The sequence below is a fragment of the Lagenorhynchus albirostris genome, chromosome 11, assembly GCF_949774975.1.
Source record: "Lagenorhynchus albirostris chromosome 11, mLagAlb1.1, whole genome shotgun sequence".
Taxonomy (NCBI): domain Eukaryota; kingdom Metazoa; phylum Chordata; class Mammalia; order Artiodactyla; family Delphinidae; genus Lagenorhynchus; species Lagenorhynchus albirostris.
The window spans coordinates 58,409,117-58,433,988 of NC_083105.1; the positions used below are offsets into that span (position 1 = coordinate 58,409,117).

Genomic DNA, 24,872 nt, shown 5'->3' on the forward strand with positions numbered 1-24,872 from the left:
GCGGCCACGATGCGCCTGCGCAGTGGCGGGGACTCCGGCTGTGCGGTTCCCGCCATTTCTCGTGGCCGGCCTCCCTGGGTTGAGTTCCGCGCTTCATGGAGGCGTTTGACCCCGCCGAGCTGCCCGAGCTGCTTAAGCTTTATTACCGGAGGCTCTTTCCCTACGCCCAGTACTATCGCTGGCTCAACTATGGCGGAGGTGATGGAGGCGGGGAGCGGGGTGGGAAGTGGGTTGGAAGGGGAACGTGAGGAGGTTTCAGGAGGGTACCTTGGAATGACAATATGAAGCGCCTCCTGTGCGCCAGGCGTTGTGCCGGGCACCGTCTTGCGTTATCTTGAGCCCTCCCCCTCACCTCTGAGGTGTAAATGGGCCGAGAGAGGTTGTAATGACCAGCCTACTGCTACGCATTGTAAGGCAGAGCCGCTGCTCCTATCACTCCTTGGTCAGACTCAAGTGGTCGGACTCACTTTCGGTTCGGTGTTTATCTGCAGCCAAGGGGGGGTTACCAGGTCATAGCATGAAGCTGCAGAGGCGTGATCAGCTCAGGGACAGAGGGGCATCTCCTAAAAGAGGAGAGGTACTTAACTCTTCCCAGGAATTTACTAGTGCCCACCGAGGAAAAAGAGGTGGTATTACATATTGAAAATATTTCTGCATCTTTTCCTCATTTTTACTTTTCCCTGTTAGATGCGGGATGGTAAACCCCTTCAAATTAGGAACTACTTCTTGTCTTTTTTTTTTTTTTAACATGTAGCACAGTGCTGAGCACAGAGGACTCATTAAAAATATCTTCTCTGGGGTGTGCTCAGAGCAGGGGGTCTGAAGAAATGGCTCATGTGTTTACAACACACCCAACAGGAATTAGGGTTCATTGTGACAAGGGGCACAAAACTTGTGGCCTTCCTATGAACAGATACCCAACACGTATGCCCCCTTCACCTGCACGTGGCTGCTGGGCAGGACCAGTGGGACAGGGCTCAGTACTGGGAGGAAAGCTACAGTATTCAGTGGGGGAGTTTGCCACCTGGAGCCTGTCCGGTCCACGTGTGGCTGGGCCATGAGTGGTGTTATAGGCATAAAGGCTTTGAACCCCTCTATTCAAGGAAAAAAGAAAAATAGATTCCGTGTATATGCCATTCTGGAAAAGGCAAAACAATGGAGACAATAAAAAGATCAGTGGTTGCCAGGAGTTTGCGGGGAGGGGAGATGAATACATAGAATACAGAAGTTTTTATGAGCGGTGAAAATACTTTGTATGACATTATAATGATTTTATGTCATCATACTATTGTCCAAACCGTAGAATGTGCACCACTATTCACTTCGTAAAGCGAACCCTAAGATGAACTAGGGACTTTGGTGATTATGATGTGTCAGTGCAGTTCAGCCTTAATTTTTAAAAAAAAGTCTTAAAAAGAATTAACACTCAGGGTAGACGTTTTTGGCAAAACCTTTGTTTCACTTCTATATATGTATACACATTATATATGTGTTTGTTGGACTGTGATGTAAAATGTGCTTTTTAGAATAAAAAAGTTTGCAGGTTACTGTAGTTATACTGGCAAATAAAAGCACAAATTAAAAAGAAAAAAATATATATATTCTCATTGGTTAATGTTTTAATGCTCTGAGCTGGGTAAAGTACCAAATTAACTTTTAAAGTGTACATTTATTTTGCAGTGGTAAAGAATTACTTTCAACACCGTGAATTTTCCTTCACATTGAAAGATGATATTTACATTCGTTACCAATCCTTCAACAACCAGAGTGATCTGGAAAAGGAGATGCAGAAAATGAATCCGTACAAGATTGATATAGGCGCGGTATATTCCCACAGAGTAAGAAATCGATTTTTTATGTAGTTTGTTGTTTTTTAAACCAAGAATGGATTGGTGCCCCTAGCATTTTGAGATAAATTTTTAGAGCTTATTTTAGTTGAAGAGCCACAAATTGTCCTTTGATGCTTTACATTACTGACTGGAAATAGTTTGGAAGTGAATTGGTTGTATTCTCACTAGAACAAAAAAAAGAGTATCTGGCTAAAAGACTAGGAAGTCAGCGTGGTTGAGCACAGAGGGCATTGGAGAGAATCATTCTTGATTTCTCTATTTCTCTCACACCTGTATCTGTTTCACTAGGAAATCTCTTTAGCTCTACCATAATAATATCTAAAATCCAACCACTGCTACTAGTGCTGCTACCATCATCATCACCATCTCTAATCTAAATTACTGTAAAAACTTTCTAACACTTTGCTCCTGTAGACTCTAGACTCTATTCTCAACACAGCAGCCAGAAGGATCCTTTTAAAACAAGATTGTCATGATTCCTCTGCTCAAAACCATTCTCCAGTGGCTCCTCATTTCACTCCAAGTAAGAGCCCCTCTCTCCTGCTCAGTCACTCCTCACCTGCCACACTGACCCATGCTCAAGCAGTTTCCACTGCCTAGAACCCATTTCCCCAAATATCTTATTGGTTCATTCCCTCACCTCCTTTAAGTCCTTACTCAGTGAGGCGTCTGCAGCCTGCCATTCCTCCTACCTGCTCACCTCACTGATACATTCTAAGTGCCTAGAATACTGCTAGGCAGAGAGAGTACACAGTAATTATCTGCTGAATGAATAAACATACCAAAATTGTCCTTCCTCTCCTTAAAAATACACACATGGTGGGGAAAATATACACATGAAATAATAGCTTTTGTATGGAGCTTTTTCATATGTTGTATAGCTTGTTTTTCATATCAATCCTCATTATTCTTTTTTTTAAATATAAATTTATTTTGTTTATATTATTTTTGGCTGCGTTGGGTCTTCGTTGCTGTGTGCGGGCTTTCTCTAGTTGCGGCGAGCGGGGGTTACTCTTCGTTGCAGTGCGTGGGCTTCTCATTGCAGTGTCCTCTCGTTGCGGAGCACGGGCTCTAGGTGCGCAGGCTTCAGTAGTTGTGGCCCTTGGGCTCAGTAGTTGTGGCTCACGGGCTCAGCCACTCCGCAACATGTGGGATCCTCCCGGACCAGGGCTCGAACCCGCGTCCCCTGCACCGGCAGGCAGACTCCCAACCACTGTGCCACCAGGGAAGCGCCCTCATTATTCTTTTTACAAAGGAGAACTTCGATAATTTGCCCTAGGTCACACAATTTCTAAATGAGGGAGATGGTACCTGAATCCAGGTTTTCTGACTCTAAATCCCAGGGGAAGGGGAGAAGAAGAGGTAAGATAAGGCAGGCAGGGAAAATGCTTTGGAACAGTTTACTCCTCTTCAGAGGTGGAGATTAAAACTGAAGTCTCGTGCTTCCCTGGTGGCGCAGTGGTTGAGAGTCCGCCTGCGGATGCAGGGGACACAGGTTCGTGCCCCGGTCCAGGAAGATCCCACATGCTGCGGAGCGGCTGGGCCCATGAGCCATGGCCGCTGAGCCTGCGCGTCCAGAGCCTACGCTCCGCGGTGGGAGAGGCCACAGCAGTGAGAGGCCCGCGTATCGCAAAAAAAACCCAAAAAAACCAAAAAATTGAAGTCTCTGTAGAAGGTTCAAGTTGTCACTCTACTCCTTCTCCCTAGCACAGAAGGGGGGGGGGATAGTGTCATTTTTTTAATTGGACCAAGACAGAGGCACGTGTACACCTTTTTTGTGTGTTTTGTTTGTGATTTTTATCAGTTATATATGCGCGTAGTTTACAGAATCAACTACTATTAATTAGGCTTTTTTTTTTTTAAGGTCTCCTACTTTTCCCCCTAGTTTTTCCTCCCCAGAGGCAAGCATTTTCTTTTTGCTGATTGTTAAGGTACTTGCCTCCTTGTCTCTAAATAACATGATTATATTTCTTCTGTTTTTCCATTTTAAGCATTATCTACTGAACTTCCATTCTGGCAGATGAGAGTTTAGGGTTTTTTTAGTCTCACCCCCTACCCTCACCACACAGAGAACCTTCCTATTACCACATGCTCTTTGTTTGTTTGTTAAAAATTAGGATTAGATCACTAATTCAACCCCAAACTGCTGATTATATAAATCTCCCAATGTATTCAGATCCATCAAGTATTTTGTCTGTTTCATCCTGAAGAAATTTCTCCTGCAGCCTTCTTAACTCCTCCTCTCTAAGCCTGACGGGTAAATATGAACTTGTAATCACCCTGGTTTCCTTTCACCTCTCTCCTGTGATCCTTGTTGCCTAGATCCTATGTTCTCTTTTTGGTTTACTCCCTTGTTTTGGTGGAGCACATCCTCCAGGAGCTTCCTAAGAAAAGGTGCATGGAAGACAAAATATTTCATACCTTCTGTATCTGGAAAATGTCTTCATTCCATCTATATGCTTAACTAATGATTGAGTTTGTAAATCACTTTCCCTCAGAATTTTGAAGACATTGCTACATTATCTTCGAGCTTCCAAAGTTGCTGTTAAGAAGACTAATGCCATTCTGATTCCTGTTCCATTGTGTTGGACCTGGAAACTCTTAGGATTTTCTTTTTAAAAAAAAAATTTATTTCTTTAATGTTGTACCTATTTTATTTATTTTTGGCTGCATTGAGTCTTCGTTGCTGTGTGCGGGCTTTCTCTAGTTGCGGCAAGCGGGGTCTACTCTTCATTGCAGTGCGCGGGCTTCTCATTGAGGTGGCTTCTCTTGTTGCGGAGCACGGGCTCTAGGCACGTGGGCTTCAGTAGTTGTGGCGCACGGGCTTAGTTGCTCCACGGCATGTGGGATCTTCCCTCACTAGGGCTCGAATACGTGTCCCCTGCATTGGCAGGTGGATTCTTAACCACTGCGCCACCAGGGAAGCCCCGCTCTTAGGATTTTCTACCTATCCCCTCTGTCCCTAATGGTGTACATCTTTTTTCATCTATTGTGCTAGATACCTGATGGACACATATGATCATGAGCTCGTATCCTTCAATCCTGGGAAATTTTCCTTTTTTTTTTCTTTAATCGATCTTTATTGGAGTATAATTGCACGATGGATCATCGTGTTTTCATTATCATTTGTCTCTAGGTATTTTTTGATTTCCTCTTTGATTTCTTCAGTGATCTCTTGGTTATTTAGTAACGTATTGTTTAGCCTCCATGTGTTTGTGTTTTTTACGTTTTTTCCCCTGTAATTAATATCTAGTCTCATAGCATTGTGGTCAGAAAAGATGCTTGATATGATTTCAATTTTCTTAAATTTACTGAGGCTTGATTTGTGACCCAAGATGTGATCTATCCTGGAGAATGTTCTGTGCGCACTTGAGAAGAAAATGTAATCTGCTGTTTGGATGGACAGTCCTATAAATATCAATTAAATCTATCTGGTCTATTGTGTCATTTAAAGCTTGTGTTTCCTTATTAATTTTCTGTCGGGATGATCTGTCCATCGGTGTAAGTGAGGTGTTAAAGTGTCCCACTATTGTGTTACTGTTGATTTCCTCTTTTATAGCTGTTAGCAGTTGCCTTATGTATTGAGGTACTCCTGTGTTGGGTGCATATATATTTATAATTGTTACATCATCTTCTTGGATTGATCCCTTGATCATTATGTAGTGTCCTTCCTCATCGCTTGTAACAGTCTTTATTTTAAAGTCTATTTTATCTGATATGAGTATTGCTACTCCAGCTTTCTTTTGATTTCCATTTGCATGGAATATCTTTTTCCATCCCCTCACTTTCAGTCTGTATGTGTCCCTAGGTCTGAAGTGGGTCTCTTGTAGACAGCATATATATGGGTCTTGTTTTTGTATCCATTCAGTGAGCCTGTGTCTTTTGGTTGGAGCATTTAATCCATTTACGTTTAAGGTAATTATTGATATGTATGTTCCTATTACCATTTTCTTAATTGCTTTGGGTTTGTTATTGTAAGTCCTTTTCTTCTCTTGTGTTTCCCAGTTAGAGAAGTTCCTTTAGCATTTGTTGTAGAGCTGGTTTAGTGGTGCTGAATTCTCTTAGCTTTTGCTTGTCTGTAAAGCTTTTGATTTCTCCATCAAATCTGGATGAGATCCTTGCCGGGTAGAGTAATCTTGGTTGTAGGTTTTTCCCTTTCATTACTTTAAATATGTCATGCCACTCCCTTCTCCCTTCTGGCTGAGAGTTTCTGCTGAGAAATCAGCTGTTAACCTTATGAGAGTTCCCTTGTATGTTATTTGTCATTTTTTCCTTGCTGCTTTCAAAATTTTTTCTTTGTCTTTAATTTTTACCAATTTGATTACTATGTGTCTCGGCGTGTTTCTCCTTGGGTTTATCTCTGTGCTTCCTGGACTTGGGTGGCTATTTCCTTTCCCATGTTAGGGAAGTTTTCGGCTATAATCTCTTCAGGTATTTTCTTGGGTCCTTTCTCTCTCTCCTCTCCTTCTGGGGCTCCTATAATGCGAATGTTGTTGTGTTTAATGTCCCAGAGGTCCCTTAGGCTGTCTTCATTTCTTTTCATTCTTTTTTCTTTATTCTGTTCTGCAGCAGTGAATTCCACCATTCTGTCTTCCAGGTCACTTATCTGTTCTTCGGCCTCAGTAATTCTGCTATTGATTCCTTCTAGTGTATTTTTCATTTCAGTTATTGTATTGTTCATCTCTGTTTGTTTGTTCTTTAATTCTTCTAGGTCTTTGTTAAACATTTATTGCATCTTCTCGATCTTTGCCTCCATTCTTTTTCCGATGTCCTGGATCATCTTCACTATCATTATTCTGAATTCTTTTTCTGGAAGGTTGCCTATCTCCACTTCATTTAATTGTTTTTCTGAGGTTTTATGTTGTTCCTTCATCTGATACATAGTCCTCTGCCTTTCATCTTTTCTATGAATGTGGTTTTTGTTCCTCAGGCTGCAGGATTATAGTTCTTATTGCTTCTTCAGTCTGCCCTCTTGTCTGACCCTTTTTATTTTTAATATAATTTTTCCTACCTATTTTCTCCGGTCTCTAGAATTCCTAAAGGCGATTTTATGTCTTAGACTGGTCTTCTAATTCTTTTTTTTTCTTCCTTTTTTTTTTTTTTTTTTTTTTTGCAGTATGCAGGCCTCTCACTGTTGTGGCCTCTCCCATTGTGGAGCACAGGCTCCGGACGCGCAGGCTCAGCGACCATGGCTCATGGGCCCAGCCGCTCCGTGGCATGTGGGATCTTCCCGGACCGGGGCACGAACCCATGTCCCCTGCATCAGCAGGTGGACTCTCAACCACTGCGCCACCAGGGAAGCCCTTTCTTCTATTTTTTAGTCTCCTTTTTCTCTACTTTCTGGGCAATTTCCTTAAAAGTTTTTCATTTCTGCTATTATATTTTCATTTCCAAGAACTTTTTTTTAGGACATCCTGTACTTTTTTCATTGATACATCTTCTCTCACTGAGGATATCAATGATAGTTTTTAAAAATTTTTTCTGTTCCACAGGCTCTTTTCTCTAAAGGTGCATTTTTTTCTGTTTTTTTTCACTCTTTCATATCAGAGGTTTCCTCATATGTCTGGTAGTTTCTTGCTTGTTGCTTATATTTAAGAATAGAGTACTAAAAAGCTGATTGGAGACTCTGTATACATGGCTGAGATTTCTTTACTACAGAGTGATCTGGCTGGGCTGTTTTATTGGGGCGAATCTCTGATGTCAATTTCTCTAGATCTTTACTAGAATGAAAACTCCAGTTGATGACTGATCTATTCCTAGAGCCTAATAACAGTGCCTGGTACACTTGGACAGAGTCTTCAGAAAGGAATCTTCCTGTCTCCTGCCTGGGGTGTTAGTGGAAGGGTACAGAGGAGAGGGCTGGGTCTCAGCATTCCCCATGTAAAGGTCTAATTAATCCTCTGAATATCTGTACAACACATCCTTCTTCAACTGTGCCTGTTGTCCCCTCCCCAGCCCAGAGACCCTCTGTTTTACACTCTGCAGATAATAATTCAGGTATCTTTGCCAGGGAAATGGAAGCATAGTCACCTAGCTCCACGGAGTAAGTTTAGCACTATGGGGAACTAACTGCTGCATAAGTAGATTTTAAATCAATCCTCTTGTTTTTAATCTCATCTCCAGAGATGGCTGTTGTCACCTATTCCTGAGACTTTTGGGGATTCTGAGGTGTAAATTGGGTTCCTTCTTATCCTTTACTGAGAGCTGAAGATTCAGTTTTTTGTTTCTCCTTATAAAAATTGTGGTGGTATTGTCTCCTCTCTGGTTCTTTTTTTTTTTTTTTTTCCAGGACACCTCTTTATTGTGTTAGAAAAGGTTGGTTACAACAGTTTCTCTAGACATGGAAGGCAACACTGTCCCCAGACCCAGGGGGACCAGAAAATTTATAGCATCAGAGGAAAGCCAGGGCAGGAAGCCAGAGTCTACTGAGGACAGAGCTGGACTTAAGACCAGAATACTTTCTTCCCCCTGCTCCTTACCCGAGCCCAGGGTTCTTGCCCCAGCTTCAGCTGCCAAGACATCATCCTTCACCCCAAGATCCTCCTAGCTACCACAATTCAACAAAGGTGCAGTTGGGGAACTTCAGGGTGGGAGTACAGGCTGTGCCCCTAGCCCCGTGGCCTTTGCTCACCCTGAGGTACCCAGTGCCCGTCCCTCAGCCAGCTGTGCCTCCTGGGGAGGGGCCTGGTCATGCAGGTCAGGCAGGGAAAGGGGCTGCTCAGGTCAGCACCAGGCCCCTCTCTGGTTCTTTTTTAAAAGACTTACACCAATGAACTTACTTACAAAACAGATATACAATCACAGGGACTTCACTGGCGGTCCAGTGGTTAAGACTCCACGCTTCCAACGCAGGGGGTGCAGATTTGATCCCTGGTCGGGGAACTAAGATTCCATATGCCGTGGGGCGCAGCCAAAAAAAAAAAAAGGAAATAAAGTCATAGATGTAGAAAACAAACTTATGGATACCAGGGGGGAAAGGAGGGGAGAGGGATAAATTGGGAGATCGGAATTGACATATACGCACTACTACGTATAAGAGATAACTAATAAGGACCTACTGTATAGCACAGGGAACTCTCTACTCAATACTCTGTAATGACCTATATAGGAAAAGAATCTAAAGAGTGGATAGGGACTTCCCTGGCGGCCCAGTGGTTAAGACTCTGCACTTCCACTGCAGGGGGCTCGAGTTCCATCCCTGGTCAGGGAACTAAGATCCTGCATGCCAAAAAATAAATAAATAAATAGAAAAAAAAGAGTGAATAGGGGCTTCCATGGTGCGCAGTCGTTGAAAATCCACCTGACAATGCAGGGGACATGGGTTCAATCCCTGGTCCGGGAAGATCCCACATGCCGTGGAGCAACTAAGCCTGTGCGCCATAACTACTGAACCTGTGCTCTAGAGCCCGTGAGCCACAACTACTGAGCCTGCGAGCTGCAACTACTGAAGCCCACGCGCCTAGAGCCCATGCTCCACAATGAGAGAAGCCACCATGATAAGAAACCTGTGCACCGCAACGAAGAGTAGCCCTGGGCTTCCCTGGTGACGCAGTGGTTGAGAGTCCGCCTGCCAATGCAGGGGACATGGGTTCATGCCCCGGTCCGGGAAGATCCCACATGCCGCGGAGCAGCTGGGCCTGTGAGCCATGGCCGCTGAGCCTGCGCGTCCGGAGCCTGTGCTCCACAACGGGAGAGGCCACAACAGTGAGAGGCCAGCGTACCGCCAAAAAAAAAGAAAAAAGGAGTAGCCCCCACTCGCCACAGCTAGAGAAAGCCCTCACGCAGCAACGAAGACCCAACACAGCCAAAAATAAATAAATAAATAATTTTTTTTAAAAAAGTGGATATATGTATATTTAAAACTGATTCACTTTGCTGTACAGCAGAAACTAACACAACATTTTAAATCAACTATACTTCAATAAGAATTAAAAAGTAAGTGAATGAATAAAAGACTTGTGCCTTTCTTTAAAAAAAAAAAAAAGGGCTTCCCTGGTGGCACAGTGGTTGAGAGTCCGCCTGCCGATGCAGGGGACACGGGTTCGTGCCCCGGTTCAGGAAGATCCCACGTGCCGCAGAGCGGCTGGGCCCGTGAGCCATAGCCGCTGAGCCTGTGCGTCCAGAGCCTGTGCTCCGCAACAGGAGAGGCCACAACAGTGAGAGGCCCGCATATCGCAAAAAACAAAAAACAAAACAAAAAAAATTTATTTTTGCACAGGTTTAGAGGAAGCCAAATAAGTATTTGTATTCAGTCCACCTTCTTCACCAGGTAGTCCATCGCCTCAAAGGAGATTACTTACAGCTTAAACCAGACTAATTGAGAGATCTTTTTGAATTATTGAAAATTTTTAAATACATTTCTGTTACTTATATGTCCAGTAACAATTAAAGGTCCTTAAAATACCTTGCAGTAGGGCATTAATTATTTGTATGTACTTTTCCTTATCAGAAACCTAAAAACTCATTGTTACGATTTCTATTGATCAACAAATGTTTATTATACAATGCCATATATATCAATTATATCTCAATGGAACTAGAAAAAAAATATGGTAACGTATTTATCACATCTTGTTTTAAGTAGATGAAAGTTACACTGTCATCAATTCTGGATGTATAGGATCGAGTCAGTGAGCTTCAGCTGACATAGACTTGGCATTATATGGTTTCTTCACTTCTCTTTGGCCACTTTTTCTGTGTAGGTAGAAAATAAGCATATCTGGCAGCATGGCAGCTGTTATAGAAACTGATTGTTATTTTGTACTTGTAGCCCAATCAACACAATACAGTGAAGCTGGGAGCTTTCCAGGCTCAGGAAAAAGAACTGGTGTTTGACATTGACATGACAGACTACGATGATGTGAGGAGATGTTGTAGGTGAGTTCCACATGTTTTGATGGTAGGTGGGTGGTATCACTGACAATGAGTAATGATGATTCTGCTCCAGTTCTGCAGACATATGTGCTAAGTGCTGGACCCTCATGACGATGGCCATACACATCATTGACCGAGCATTGAAGGGCAAGTATTAACAGTGTCTGAGTGGGGTCAAATGCGAGAATCTGTTTTCCTCTGAATATTAACCTGTCTATACCATTTTATAGTCAAATCTCATAAATTACTAACATGTTTCTTTGAAACATATGGTAGGGAAAATAAAAGATTAGAATAAAGTTGTAGTTAAAACTTTGATAAAGCTATTGATCAAATCATTTAATTTTTTCCCAATTCAATCTATTGAGCAACTTTTGCAAGCTAGGTACTGTGCTAGATGAGGGAACTATGAAAGATAACAATTCTTACTTCAGGTAGGTTATGCAGTCTAAGGAGGAAACAAGAAAATTCAGGATTACATATGCATTAATATGCACGGGATGCTATGGGGGTATAGAACAGCAGGAGTGCATACAGGAATGGGAAGAGATTAGATGAGAAAAGGCTTCCCAGAAGAGGTGATGATGAGGATGATAATGATAATAATAATAGCTAACTCTTATATAGGGGGCTTATGATGTACCAGGCACTGTTCCGAACACTTTAAATTTATTAACTCTCTTAATATCCCTAGACTGTGTCTTTAGAGATAAATGGCAGTTGGTCAGGGAGAGAAATGGAAGTACTGGGGCATGAAGACATTCTTAGCAGAGAGACCAGGATAGGTAAAGAACTGAAGGCAAGAGCATGGGGGCATGGGAAACTATTGGGTTGGCCAAAAAGTTCATTTGGGGTTTTCTCTGAGAGGCTACAAAAGACCCGAACGAACTTTTTGGCCAACCCAATACAAATAATGTACAGTTGACCCTTGAACAACAAGGGTTTGAACAGCGCATGTCCACTTATACAGATTTTTTTTCAATAGTAAATTCTACAGTACTCTATGATCTGTAGTTGGTTAAATCTGCAGATGTGGAACCGCAAACACAGAGGAACTGATGCAGAGGAACTGTTTCTACGGAGGGCCCACTAAGTTGTACATGGATTTTCGACTGGGGAGCGTTGGCACGCCAATCCCCACTTTGTTCAAGGGTCAACTAATATAGTTAAGATGAGTACATGTGGATAAGAGGTTAAAAAAATGAAGCTAAAGAAGTAAGCAAGAACCAGGAATTCATAGATTTGTTTTAAAACCTATTTTTTCTCCCCTTGTCAGAGGACTTTGGATTTAAACATCGTCTCTGGGTATATTCTGGAAGGAGAGGTGTTCATTGCTGGGTCTGTGATGAATCAGTTAGAAAACTGTCCTCTGCAGTACGTTCTGGGATAGTTGAATATTTGAGTGTTGTAAAGGTAAGGTCTTCTTAATGATATTTACATTTCTTTGTTTGCTAGATATGACCAAGCCTGGTATGTTCTGTAACAAAATTAAACTATCTTTTAAGAATTTGTATTTCAGAGAAGATGATTTTACCAGTAGATCAATTAAAATCATAGTAGCTACATTTTTTAAGATGCTTCATATTTTGCTGTTAAGCATCCTCCTTTGTGGCATAAGGAAGATTAGTTTACTTTTCTGGTTCAAGTATGTCAAGTAAAGTTAACCCAGAAAGTTACATGTATTGAGACTATATAAAATGTCATCCAAGGTTCTATACTTTGACAGAATTTAATCAATATCTTTAGAACACGTTAAAGAAAGTTTTAATTATTTCATTTATGTTACATAATATACACGAAGTGTTTTTGTGATGGTTTGTTTTTCAGGGTGGTCAAGATGTTAAAAAGAAAGTTCACCTAAGTGAAAAAATTCATCCTTTTGTCAGGTCTGTTGGAAAAGACTCCATGAAGTTTAAGTTGTGTCTGATTTACCTGCATGTGCTTTTAGAATTACCTGATTAATTTTCTCTGCTGGGGTAGCATTTTACAATAATAATAGCTAGAGTTAATTGAGTGTCTATTTTATACGCTCCAGTATTCATGATAGGTGCTTCACAAATATTCTCATTGGTCTTCACAACAACCTCATTAGATACATGATGGTATCTCCATTTACAGATGAGAGAAGTGAGATTTGGAGAGATTGTATAATTTGCTTGGCTTCACACAAGTAATTATTAAATTCAGGATTCATGTCCTGGTCTGCTTGATTCCACTGAATTCACTACTTCTCCAGGATAATGGAAAGAGGATTTGCATTAGGAGTAAGAATCCCTATTCTGCCAGTTTAATACAACCTTGATAAATTTTAGAGCCTCTGTTTCTTATCAGTATAGGGAGAACAATGTCTGCTCCATCTATCTCACAGAGTTGTGGCAAAGATAAAATGAAACAGTAGAGGGACTTCCCTGGCGGTCCAGTGGTTAAGACTCTGTGCTTCCACTGCAGGGGGCACGGGTAAATAAATAAACAGTAGATGTGAAGTCTATTTTCAAACTGCTAAGCACTATATAAGTGTTGAGATGTTAAAGCAAGCAATTCAGAGTAGAAACTATAGACTGTATCCCACATCCTACTACTGATGTATTATTATGCTGTCCTGACTTGGTTGCTTTCCACCCTTGTTACAAACTAATGATGCTATTACCTTCTAAATCGTGGAGTTTAAAAAGTAAACATTTCTTGAATATCTAGTCTAAACCAAGTATTATGCTAGGTTCTTTCCCCTTAGAGTGTCTCATTTAACTCTTATAACCCTGTGAAGAGATGTAATTCCAGTTTTATCTAGTTAAGTTTTAGAAATTCAGTGAAAATAAGTACTAGCCTTCCAAGTGGACAAAAGCCATGTGGCATATGTGTTGCTAATAGTGTTGGGACTTTGTTATTGTTATTCCTACAGAAAATCTATAAACATAATAAAAAAATACTTTGAAGACTATGCCTTGGTTGATCAAGATATTCTTGAGAATAAAGAAAGCTGGGATAAGATTTTAGCCCTTGTTCCTGAAAATATCCTTTCCCAAGACCATTTCTATGTGAGCTACTTGTATTGATCTATGATATTATAAATGTGTTCTGCCTACATATTCTCATATGTTTATAAGTCTAATGTTTTTACACAAAACATCTCCTGTGTTTCTGCGTTTTTTAATCTCTAGTCTGGAATACAATAAGAAGCGAGGCCGTTTTGTAAATAAATTTCCTCATTTTGAAAGTTGATCCTCCTAAAATTAATGACTACTTAAAGGATGTGGGATTATCCTCAAAATATGTACAGACCAGGGACCAGTTTTACCTTAAACTATACAGTTATTTTGGCATTCTTTGTTATATCTAATATAGTTTAACAAGGGAATTTCTCTAAGGATATGTGTTTAATATTTGCATTTTAGAAAACAATAATTACTTTCTATGTGAACTTTAGATATCCTTGTGGTAATACATACTGAAAATAAGTTGTTCGTTGATGTGCCCTAAATGAGTGTGTTCCTTAATGACCCATCACCAATGCATGATGAACTTCAACAAAGCTTCCAAAAGCATCACAATTCACTTCAGCGCTGGGAGCATTTGAAGAAAGCAGCCAGCAGATGTCAGGTATATTCCATTGAAATCTGTATTACAAATACAATAATGCAATTTTTAATTAAATTCTGATTGTTTTGCTTACTAAGTTAAAGATGTTGAAGATCACTTTTTAACCACTTTAAAGAAATCCTCAAAAATTCCTACTGATCCTCATGCTGGATTTGCATCTACTTTTAGAATAACAGCAAAAATGACAAATGTGGACCCTGGCTTGAGTGGGAGATCATGCTCCAGTACTGTTTTCCACGACTGGATATCAATGTTAGCAAAGGAATCAATCATTTACTGAAGAGCCCTTTTAGTGTTCATCCTAAAACAGGTACTATGTAAAGAAAGTAAGGAAAATAAAAGAAAAATCAAAGTTATTTTTTGTTTTAGAAAGCATATCACTGGGTGTGAATGTCTGAAATAGTAAAGGTTGAAGACTTGTTCTGTCAGCTAATGCCCGCGTTCACTGACTTTTCAATTGTTGATTAGTAGCTGCCTGATGAGTTTCCACTATGTAAATAATTTTTAGTTGGGTTTCTGAGGTTCATTGTTAGAAGTAGAGTTGGAGAGGAACTTAGAAATCACAGAACAATAGCTCTCATTGTACAGATGAGAAAACAGTGGCCCAAGAGGTTAAAGTGACTTGTCCACAGTCTTAAAACAAATTGTGGGGAATACCTTGGTGGTCCAGTGGTGAGGACTTGGCGCTTTCACTCATGGGGCCCATGTTTGATCCCTGGTCAGGGAACTAAGATCCTGCAAGCCTCGCAGTGCAGCCAGCAACTTTGTTCACTTTGTTATAAAGCAGAAACTAACACACCATTGCACAGAAACTAACACACCACTGTGCCACCAGGGAAGTCCCATAAATAATTTTTTAAAAAAATACTCCCAAATTGCCTTGTTTCCTTTAATAATCTACAGTGACTCTGTAGTGTATACATTTATACAGCCCCTTTTCAGAACTGCCAACACATAGGTGTCTTTTCAATTTCAGCAAATAACTCAAGGTAATGAAATGAACTATTTCCATCTATTCAGTTCCATTTTGAGGACTCTAAATTTGAGACTGTTGTACTTAAATATAGGAGGATATAGGGAAGAGGAAGATAGAAATAAAAGTAGAAATAACAGCAACTAGGTAATAGCTCAACAGTCTTTCACATCTATTTTTTGGTGTTTTGTTAAGAGAAATAAAAGACACACCTAGGGCTTTCCTGGTGGCGCAGTGGTTGAGAGTCCGCCTGCCGGTGCAGGGGACACGGGTTCGTGCCCCGGTCCGGAAAGATCCCACATGCTGCAGAGTGGCTGAGCCCGTGAGCCATGGCCGCTGAGCCTGCGCATCCAGAGCCTGTGCTCCGCAACGGGAGAGCCCCGAGTACCGCAAAAAAAAAAAAAAGACACACCTAATGTGCCTAAATACTGTTCTTAACAGATTAGTCTAACCCTCTTTCTAAGCCTTAGATTAAAATTTTAGCCAAAAATAACTCATAGGAGACAGCTTATAATGATCTGTATTCCAGTCTTCAGTTTATAACTTTTGATTCTCACAGGTCGCATTTCTGTGCCTATTGATTTACAGAAAGTGGATCAGTTTGATCCATTTACTGTTCCAACCATCAGGTATGTTCCAGATTACTGATCACTCATTTTTTGTTTGTGATTGTTGTTCTAAATGTGACGTATGTTGGATTAGATCCCTTCAAGAGAGGCAGCTTCTCTGAGGCTGTATGATGATGCCCTAGCAGAGCAACATTTCCTAGTGAGTTCCATAGAACACAAGTTTTTCAGCTGCTATTATGCAAAAAGAGTTCAAATAAGTTTGGGAAATGCTGACTTAAGCAGATTAAAAGTTATTTACTGCAAAATTTCCTGGTCTTTAATATGCTAATGTGCATGGAAAACTCCAAGAAGAGATTATCATTTTTAGAATATCCCAAATTTAGTTGGCCACACAATTTTTTCACAGAAAGTCTTGTGAGATTCATGTGCTTTCATACACTGGGTAATGTTGACCAAGAACCAACTTTAAAATTATCTTATTCTACTATCTGTAGTTCCATTTGCCATGAATTGGATGTTATTTCCACTAAAGAAGAAGAAAAAGAGAACGGAGCTGAATCTGATATCAAACATAGAACCAGAGGTAGGTTAATATATTGAAGTCTCACTTTAACATAATCTTTCTATATAGACATCTTTCTGTGACTCCAGTAATTAACTCGCCTTGGATTCAGACCAGAATAGATCAATGTTTATCCTGAAACCAGTTCAGTAACAAATAATATTATAGCAATGTTTCTGTCCTTCATCAATTGCCCAGATGGTGCTGTTGAATCCAATTTGAGTCAACAAATATTCGCAAGTAACATCTGAATGCCAGGATCTATATTGTAAGATTAAATTGTCAGTTGGTTTTGATAGTTGTTTGAATCTCACAGTCTTTTTTTTTTTTATACAGCAGGTTCTTATTAGTTATCCATTTTATACATATTAGTGTATATATGTCAATCCCAATCTCCCAATTCATCCCACGACCACCACCGCCGCCCGCCACTTTTCCCCCTTGGTGTCCATACATTTGTTCTCTACATCTGTGTCTCTATTTCTGCCCTGCACACCAGTTCATCTGTACCATTTTTCTAGGTTCCACATATATGCATTAATATACGATATTTGTTTTTCTCTTTCTGACTTACTTCACTCTGTATGACAGTCTCTAGATCCATCCATGTCTCTACAAATGACCCAATTCCATTTCTTTTATGGCTGAGTAATATTCCATTGTATATATGTACCACGTCTTCTTTATCTATTTATCTGTCGATGGGCATTTAGGTTGCTTCCATGACCTGGCTATTGTAAATAGTGTTGCAATGAACATTGGGGTGCATGTGTCTTTTTGAATTATGGTTTTCTCTGGGTATATGCCCAGTAGTGAATCTCACAGTCTTATATTCAACAACTATTTATTTAACAACTACTATATATGCAATATTTTGTTCTCTACTTTGTCTTTATATCTAGATGAGTGTTCTGTTAAATACATGTCTAAACTGTGATTGAATTGTATATTCAAGAATTTGAAGGAGCTGGGAATATAAAACTTCCTGTTGGTGAAAGTCAAATCTTCTTATACCAATACCCAAGAGACACTATAGCAGTAGAGTCCAATAGCACTTTCTGTGATGATGGAAATGTTATGCATGGCCCAAATGGTAATCACTAGCCATATGTGGCTTTTGAGCACTTGAAATGTGAGAAACTGGATTTTTAATTTCATTTAACTTTAAATAGCCTCATGTGGCTAGTGACTACTGTAATGGGCAGTGCAGATTTCTCATCTCTGACCTTTTTAGTCAAATGTTGCTACCCTTTTTTCAGATTCCAAGTTCAAATATCACTTCATATATTCTAGCTCTAACTTAATACGTAAACAAGTACATTCCACTATCATTATTTGTAGAATGATTACAAGCGTTCTGTTTAAAATATTGGAAAAAAGTCTCCAACATAAATAAACTGGAAAAAAGAACTCAGGGAAAACAGACAATGCAAGGAACAAAGGAAACCTTTTTTGTTTGGTTTGGTTTGTTTTGTTTTTTGTGGTACGTGGGCCTCTAACTGTTGTGGCCTCTCCCGTTGTGGAGCACAGGCTCTGGACGCGCAGGCTCAGCGGCCATGGCTCACGGGCCCAGCCACTCCGCAGCATGTGGGATCTTCCCGGACCAGGGCACGAACCTGTGTCCCCTGCATCGGCAGGCGGACTCTCAACCACTGTGCCACCAGGGAAGCCCAGGAAACCTTTTTTAAAAAAAACGATATCTGGTCTTCCCTGGTGGTGTGGTGGTTAAGAATCCGCCTGCCAGTGCAGGGGACGTGGGTTCGAGCCCTGGTCCGGGAAGATCCCACATGCCACGGAGCAACTAAGCCCATGCATCACAACTACTGAGCCTGTGCTCTAGAGCCTGCGGGCCACAGCTGCTGAGCCTGCGTGCCACATCTATTGAAGCCTGCGCAACTAGGGCCCACGCACAGCAATGAAGACCCAACACAGCCAAAAATAAAAATAAATGTAATAAATAAATTTATATTAAAAAGAAAAACGATATCCTCAGAGAATAAGAGAAGATAGTGTATCCATGAAACAAGACCAAAATGCTCTGAAAAAGAAACACTCAGAGAATAAGAAAGAGATCTTAAAAATCAAAAAAATCACCATTTGAATAAAAAATTCAATGGAAGGGCTGGAAGAGAAAAGTTGAGATTTCCCAGAAAGTAATACAAAAAAGACAAGTTAGTTGTTTTTTTAAGGAAAAGAAAGATAAAATTAAAGACTGGTTCAGGAGGTCTAATATCTGACAGAAAAAGAATAAATAAAACAGGGAGGAAAAAATTGTCAAAATTATATAGGACAACATCCCAGAAATGAGCCCTTGTTGAAAGGGCTCAGCATAATAAGAATGATGTGCCTACACCAAGGCACATCATTTTGAAATTTAACACTGAGAATTAAGAGAAGATCTTAAGAGCTTTCAGACCCCTTCCTCCTACTACCCCTCCCCAACAAAAAAGCCATAGAGCTAGGAAGAATGGCCTTAGATTTCTAAGTAACAATGGAAGTATTCATTTTTAGAAGTGAATGCTAGGAAAGAAAAAAGTAGTTGCCATTCAAGAAGATGGAAAGGTCAGTATTAGGGCAGGAGGCTGCTATTTTTTTCCACTATAAACCTGTTAGGACTATTTTACTTTTTTTAACCAAGTGCATATATTACTGTAACACAACTTTTTAAATTTAATATTATCTCTTTGTGGACATCTTTTTCCTTTGTTCAGAGGTTTTGAGCAAGCAAGTTTTGGCTCCCTATAAGGAGAAGCTTTGTAATAAATACAAGTGTTCAAACATAAACTGCACTGCCTATCATTTCAAGTATTATAAAGGCTAATAGCCATCAGTAAATCAGGGATGCTCTAGAGGTAGTGGGAGGCTGGAATAGGTGATATGTAAGTTCCTTATTATTTCTTTAGTTTCTGTGATTGTAAGCTTTTGTCCACTTTCAGATTAGTACCATTTTCTCCTTCCCTTCTACTTCTCAAATCCTGGAATGTTCTCCACTCTCCTTTCTATCTAATTAAATCTTTTTTTCTAAGACCTAGTTCATAGCCATCTCAGTCAACTTTGATTGGTCAATTCCTTTTTTCTTTTTTTTTTTAAAATTAATTTTATGTATTTATTTTTGGCTGTGTTGGGCCTTCGTTGCTGCATGCAGTGTTTCTCTAGCTGCAGCGAGCAGGGGCTACTCTTCATAGAGGTGCACAGGCTTCTCATTGCAGTGGCTTCTCGTTGCAGTGCACAGGCTCTAGGCGCGTGGGCTTCAGTAGTTGTGGCACACAGGTTCAGTAGTTGTGGCGCACAGGCTTTGTTGCTCCACAACATGTGGAATGTTCCTGGACCAGGGCTTGAACCCATGTCCCCTGCATTGGCAGGTGGATTCTCAACCACTGCACCCCCAGGGAAGCTCTGGTCAATTCTTTGGACTCATACTTATCCATATGCCTGTTTGGCCTTTAATTATATATTGTTTTCTATCACTACATATAGGAGTTGTTTTTCCAGTTCATTCCAGAACTTCTTGAGGGAATTCCCTGGCAGTGCAGTGGTTAGGACTCCGAGCTTCCACTGGGCCCTGGGTTCCATCCCCGGTCGAGGAACTAAGATCCTGCAAGCCACACAGCATGGCCCAAATAAATAAATTTTTAAAAATAAAAACTTCTTGGGCTTCCCTGGTGGCGCAGTGGTTGAGAGTCCGCCTGCCGATGCAGGGGATATGGGTTTGTGCCCCGGTCTGGGAAGATCCCACATGCCACGGAGCAGCTGGGCCCGTGAGCCATGGTTGCTGAGTCTGCACATCCGGAGCCTGTGTTCCGCAACGGGAGAGGCCACAAGAGTGAGAGGCCCGCGTACCGCAAAGAAAAAATAATAATAATAAAAAATAAAAACTTCTTGAGACCAAGTAGTATGGCTTATACATTTTTATAATTTAGCATAGTACTCAATATATTGTATAATAGGCAGTTGTAAATATTTGTTTAATTTGTAAGTATTTGTTTAATAATTATATGGAGAGCTTATTATATATTCCGCAATGGTGAAACAAATATAGAGGCCTTCATCCAAGGAGCTTACAATTTTGAATTAAAGGTTCAAAGTACAATGTGGTTGAACCCAAACTAAATTGTTTCTTTGGTATAAGTTTATTTATCTTAAGAAAATTTATATATTAAAAATTTAGAACAAAATTATAATCTACTTTCATAATTGCCACAATTGAGATATTCATCCATAATACTCTCATCAAGATTCCTTTTCCAGTCCCAAGTAAGTCAGATAACATTTACTAAAAAAATTTTTAAGTATAGTTTCTTTTTTATGTTTTGTTTTCTGTTTTAAGATTTTTTGTTTGTTTGTTTAATTTTTTGGCCACGTGGCATGCGGGATCTTAGTTCCCCAACCAGGGATCAAACCTACACCCCCTGCAGTGGAAACGTGTAGTCTTAACCACTGGACCAAGGGCAAAGTCCCTAGTTTCTTTTTTTACTCTTTCCGGTAAACTATTATGAGGACTCTTAATTCCAGGCAGACAAAATCCAAACCTCATTTTGATCTCAATTAGATTTTTGCCTCCTTTGGGTATTAATTATAGATTGTTTAATTAAATGGATGATTAAGATTCTGTATTCAAAATTTTATGTACATTTTTAAGACTGTTTTATAGATCAAAGAATACCTGTACTTAATGCATGTGACTATCAACTTCTGATTGTTTTCAGAAGGCATGGCCCTGACTTCACATTTTTAATGTTTTGCTCTGTTGGTAAAACTATTTATTATTAAAGCCACAATTTCTAAAGGAAGGAATGTTTGATGGGACTTAACACATAGCAGTAGATGATGCTATGACTGACTGCTAGAGTAGATGTGTACACGTGGTTTGGATGTTTTAGAGCAGCACTGTCTAATACATTAGCCACATGTGGCTATTAGCCACAGATTTTTTTTAATTTTAATTAATTTAAACTTAAAAACTGATAATCGATTCAATTATTGGAGAACTTTTAAGTATGTTTGGAAAAATTAGTTATATGAGCCTTTTTATCTATATATTTTATAATTTAAATCTAGATCAAGTATTTCCAATGATAATATAGTATCTAAATTGAGATGTACTTTAAGTACAAAATACTAGATTTCAAAGAAGTGTGAAAGAATGTAAAATATCTCAATCTTTATCACATGTTGAAATGATATTTTAGATGAAATGATATTTTAGATATAATGGGTTAAATAAAATACATTATTAAAATTAATTTCACCTTTTTAATATGGCTACTAGAATGTTTTAAATTACACATTTCTTATTATATTTCTATTGGACAGCGCTATTCTAGAGAATTTTTACAAGAAACTTATACTTTCATGTTATTCTTGCTGCCAAAATGCTAATTATAATTCATGGTCTTCATAATTTAGATTACAAGAAGACCAGTCTAGGTCCTTTTGTAAAAGTTTTTGAGCAGTTTCTTGAAAACCTGGATAAATCTCGAAAAGGAGAACTTCTCAAGAAGAGTGGTAAGATTCTATACCTTTCCCTTATAGCTATTTAGGTCTTAGTACAGGTAGTTTAAAACATCCAGCAAGTGAACAATTTTTAGAGCTGTAATCTTTCTCCTCTCAAGAAAAGTTACTAGTTTATCTCACTATCCTTAGTATTTTGAAAAGTGGGGTCCCTTAATTCAATTCAGCACACACTCATTTTAACACCTTCTATGTGTCAGGTACTATGAGGGAAACAAAAATGAATTATACAAAGATGAATTCCACATGATGGCTCCCCTGCCCTTAAGGAGTACTAACTGGTACAGAACAAAGAAGTACAAAATGCTAAGAGATCTCGTCTGATTGAGAGAACCTGAGAAGATTTTATATGAAAAGGGTGGTATTTGAACTCTATTTCAGTGAGCTGCTGTACGAATTCTAATCCCCAATGCTAATATATCATACCTTGAGGTATGAGTAGGATTTCCGCAAGCAGAGATTTGATGAGGTAAAGGTACAGGAGTGGAAAAAGGAGACAGGTTGTTCATTCTTGAAGGAACAGCAGGAACAAAGGCATAGAAGCAGGAAAGCATCAAGTCACTCTAGAGGCCATCAAGTAGTACAGCTTATCTGGTAAAAGATGCGTCAGGAAGTGATGGGAGAGAAATCCGAAGAAGCAGACTGAAGCCAGAGTATAGATGGCCTCGAATTCCAGTCTTGGGAGTTTGAGCTTAATTCAGATGGGACAGGGAAGCTATTAAAGGTTTTTGAGAAAGGGAGTGCCATGATTTGTAGTTTTATCTATAATAGAAAGATAAATCTAGCAACAGTATATCTGGGGAGAAGCAGGGGATAGACTAGAGCCCAAGAGATCAATTGAGCTATTAGTATTAGGACAGTAGAATTGGAGATCTCCAAAAAGTGCAAATACTGGAGCCATCCTTGAAACTTGGTAATGATTTTTTGGAAGTTGAAAGATCTAAGTAAAAGTGTCACAGAAGCCAAGGGAAAGGAAAGTTTCAAGGAGATTATCAAGTGTCAAATGCAGTAGAGAACTGATAAAATCCTGTTGGATATAAGAGCGAGAAGGAGGTGCTAGGAGGATAGCAGTGTCAAAGGAAGAGTTCTTTGAATAGGAGATGCCTGAGCATATGTGTAAGCCAAAAGGAAAAAAATCAACAGTGAATATTATTCAAGAGATTGATGGATACCATAGAAAACTGGCAGTGTTATAAAAATACAAACTCCCTTTCCACTTCATTTTTTAACAAAATGTGTGGTGGTTAAAAAGTAGTGCCTAAGATAATGCTCTAACTCATAGTAGCCACTCAAATATGTGCTTGTTGAATGAACAGTGATGACTCTGAACTTGGAAAGCCTCATTGAAGCTGCCATTCCAACTGGTCATATTAAGTCCTTTGTATTCTTGTTCTGTACTAGCTCAGCCTATAATGTTGGCTTCAGCAAATGTGAAAGCAAATCTTTATGCATGATGTGAATTTAATGGAAGCATTAAGCAAATCAGGATGTGAAATAAATGGGCTTTGTTTTGTTTTCCTTTACTATCCTTGATAAAAATCTGTTCTATTTTAGATTTACAAAAAGACTTCTGAAGATAACAACTCCCTTTTTACCAATGTGGATATCTTCTCCCTTCAACCAAGAATCAAATACTTCAAGAGCCATTTAATAAATATAGCAGAACTGTGTATGTGTCTTAATGCTCAAAGCAAAATTTTCTTTTCTTGAAAAATAATTATGTTGAAAAGATTCCTGAGACCACCAAAGGAGAATATTCAGGCTCCTGGAAGGAGCAATAATAGGAGGATATAAGTGGATTGCAGATTAATTTGTAAAATTTAATATTATAATTCTAAGATTTCTGATATAGGTACTCACTTCTACCAGTTGCCATATATGGAGGTAAGTGAGCAGTAATATGCCCAAGATTTTGATGTCAGTTCACCAGATTCAGCCTCCATATTTCTAGGTGAATGAGCATTTTGTTCTTAAGTCTTAGACACTTAAGTCAATTATACCTCGACTGTGTATTCAGTCACTCCCTAATTTTGCTTACTGATATTTTTATTGGTCAGGCCACACTCCGCTGCTTGTCTTTTAAAAAATTATTTTAAAATGAGCATCTACACCTACTAAAACTTTAGTTCAAAAGATACGAGTTACTATGTTACAATATTAGGGCCTAGTAGAGTCTTTTTTACAACTGTTGGCAATTGTAGCTCCTAACTTCTTCCCTCAGAACAATTTTCTAAGCAATTTAGAAAAAATAACCAACTTCACCAGCATAAAACCTTTTGTACTTGTCAAAACACTTGGACTCTCTATATCTCCAGACACTTAAATTTAATTTTAAAGGTTTCATTTCTTCTGTATTTGATTTCGTGTGATAGATTCTGAAGTGTCAGATTTCTTTTGCCTGGTTTTACAACCACCCTAACAAAACAGTCATTCTGGTTTACATTCTGTCTTTTGAGAAACACTGAGAAGCAAGCTATCAGGCTGGTGCTTTCCGTGAGTTATGAAAATTTTCCTTCCTTTGCACTACCTATAACATTGTATTCTCCATTGCCACAGTCCGTTTTTTGTTTTTTGTTTTTGATTTACATAAAACAGATTTATAATACAGTCAACACACTGAAATGCTTTTCATTTCTTTCTCTTTTCTAATTTTTTAAGAAAAAATATTAAAGACTATTGTGTAAAATTCCTCATCTGAGCTTCTGTTTACTATGTATTGTTCAGTCTTTTTGGAAAACAGTGACTGGTCAATTAAAACTCCTGAATACAAAATTCCTAAAGACTTGGGACTCCTCTGGTGGTCCAGTGGCTGACTCTGTGCTCCCAATGTAGGGGACCCCAGTTCCATCCCTGTTCAGGGAACTGGATGCCACATACTGCAGCTACAAGTTCGCAGACCCAGCGCAGCCAAGTAAATAAAAAAATTTTTTTAATTA

The 24,872-nt window shown here is 39.4% G+C and overlaps 1 protein-coding gene and 1 non-coding gene across 2 annotated transcripts; both read left to right on the top strand.

The window, feature by feature from the left end:
• The first annotated feature begins 40 nt into the window (after positions 1 to 40).
• PRIM1 (DNA primase subunit 1) lies at positions 41 to 24,622 on the top strand. Its single transcript, XM_060164756.1, has 13 exons — positions 41 to 198; positions 1,681 to 1,838; positions 10,621 to 10,727; positions 10,798 to 10,871; positions 12,001 to 12,137; positions 12,552 to 12,610; positions 13,624 to 13,733; positions 14,230 to 14,321; positions 14,490 to 14,631; positions 15,854 to 15,923; positions 16,358 to 16,446; positions 21,832 to 21,930; positions 23,491 to 24,622. Exons 1-13 carry the CDS (start codon positions 96 to 98, stop codon positions 23,508 to 23,510), a joined length of 1,260 nt encoding a protein of 419 aa, XP_060020739.1. The 5' UTR covers positions 41 to 95; the 3' UTR covers positions 23,511 to 24,622.
• On the top strand, positions 797 to 926 carry LOC132530123 (small nucleolar RNA SNORA11). The gene has a single exon (XR_009543681.1). It is a non-coding gene; the product is annotated as a small nucleolar RNA SNORA11 (small nucleolar RNA).
• Positions 24,623 to 24,872: the final 250 nt, after the last annotated feature.

Coding starts and splice junctions, on each gene's coding strand:
- PRIM1 (XM_060164756.1), top strand. CDS start 96: ATGGAGGCGTTTGACCCCGCCGAGCTGCCCGAGCTGCTTAAGCTTTAT. Junction 199..1,680: donor CTGGCTCAACTATGGCGGAG/GTGATGGAGGCG, acceptor TTTATTTTGCAG/TGGTAAAGAATTACTTTCAA. Junction 16,447..21,831: donor TATCAAACATAGAACCAGAG/GTAGGTTAATAT, acceptor TTCATAATTTAG/ATTACAAGAAGACCAGTCTA.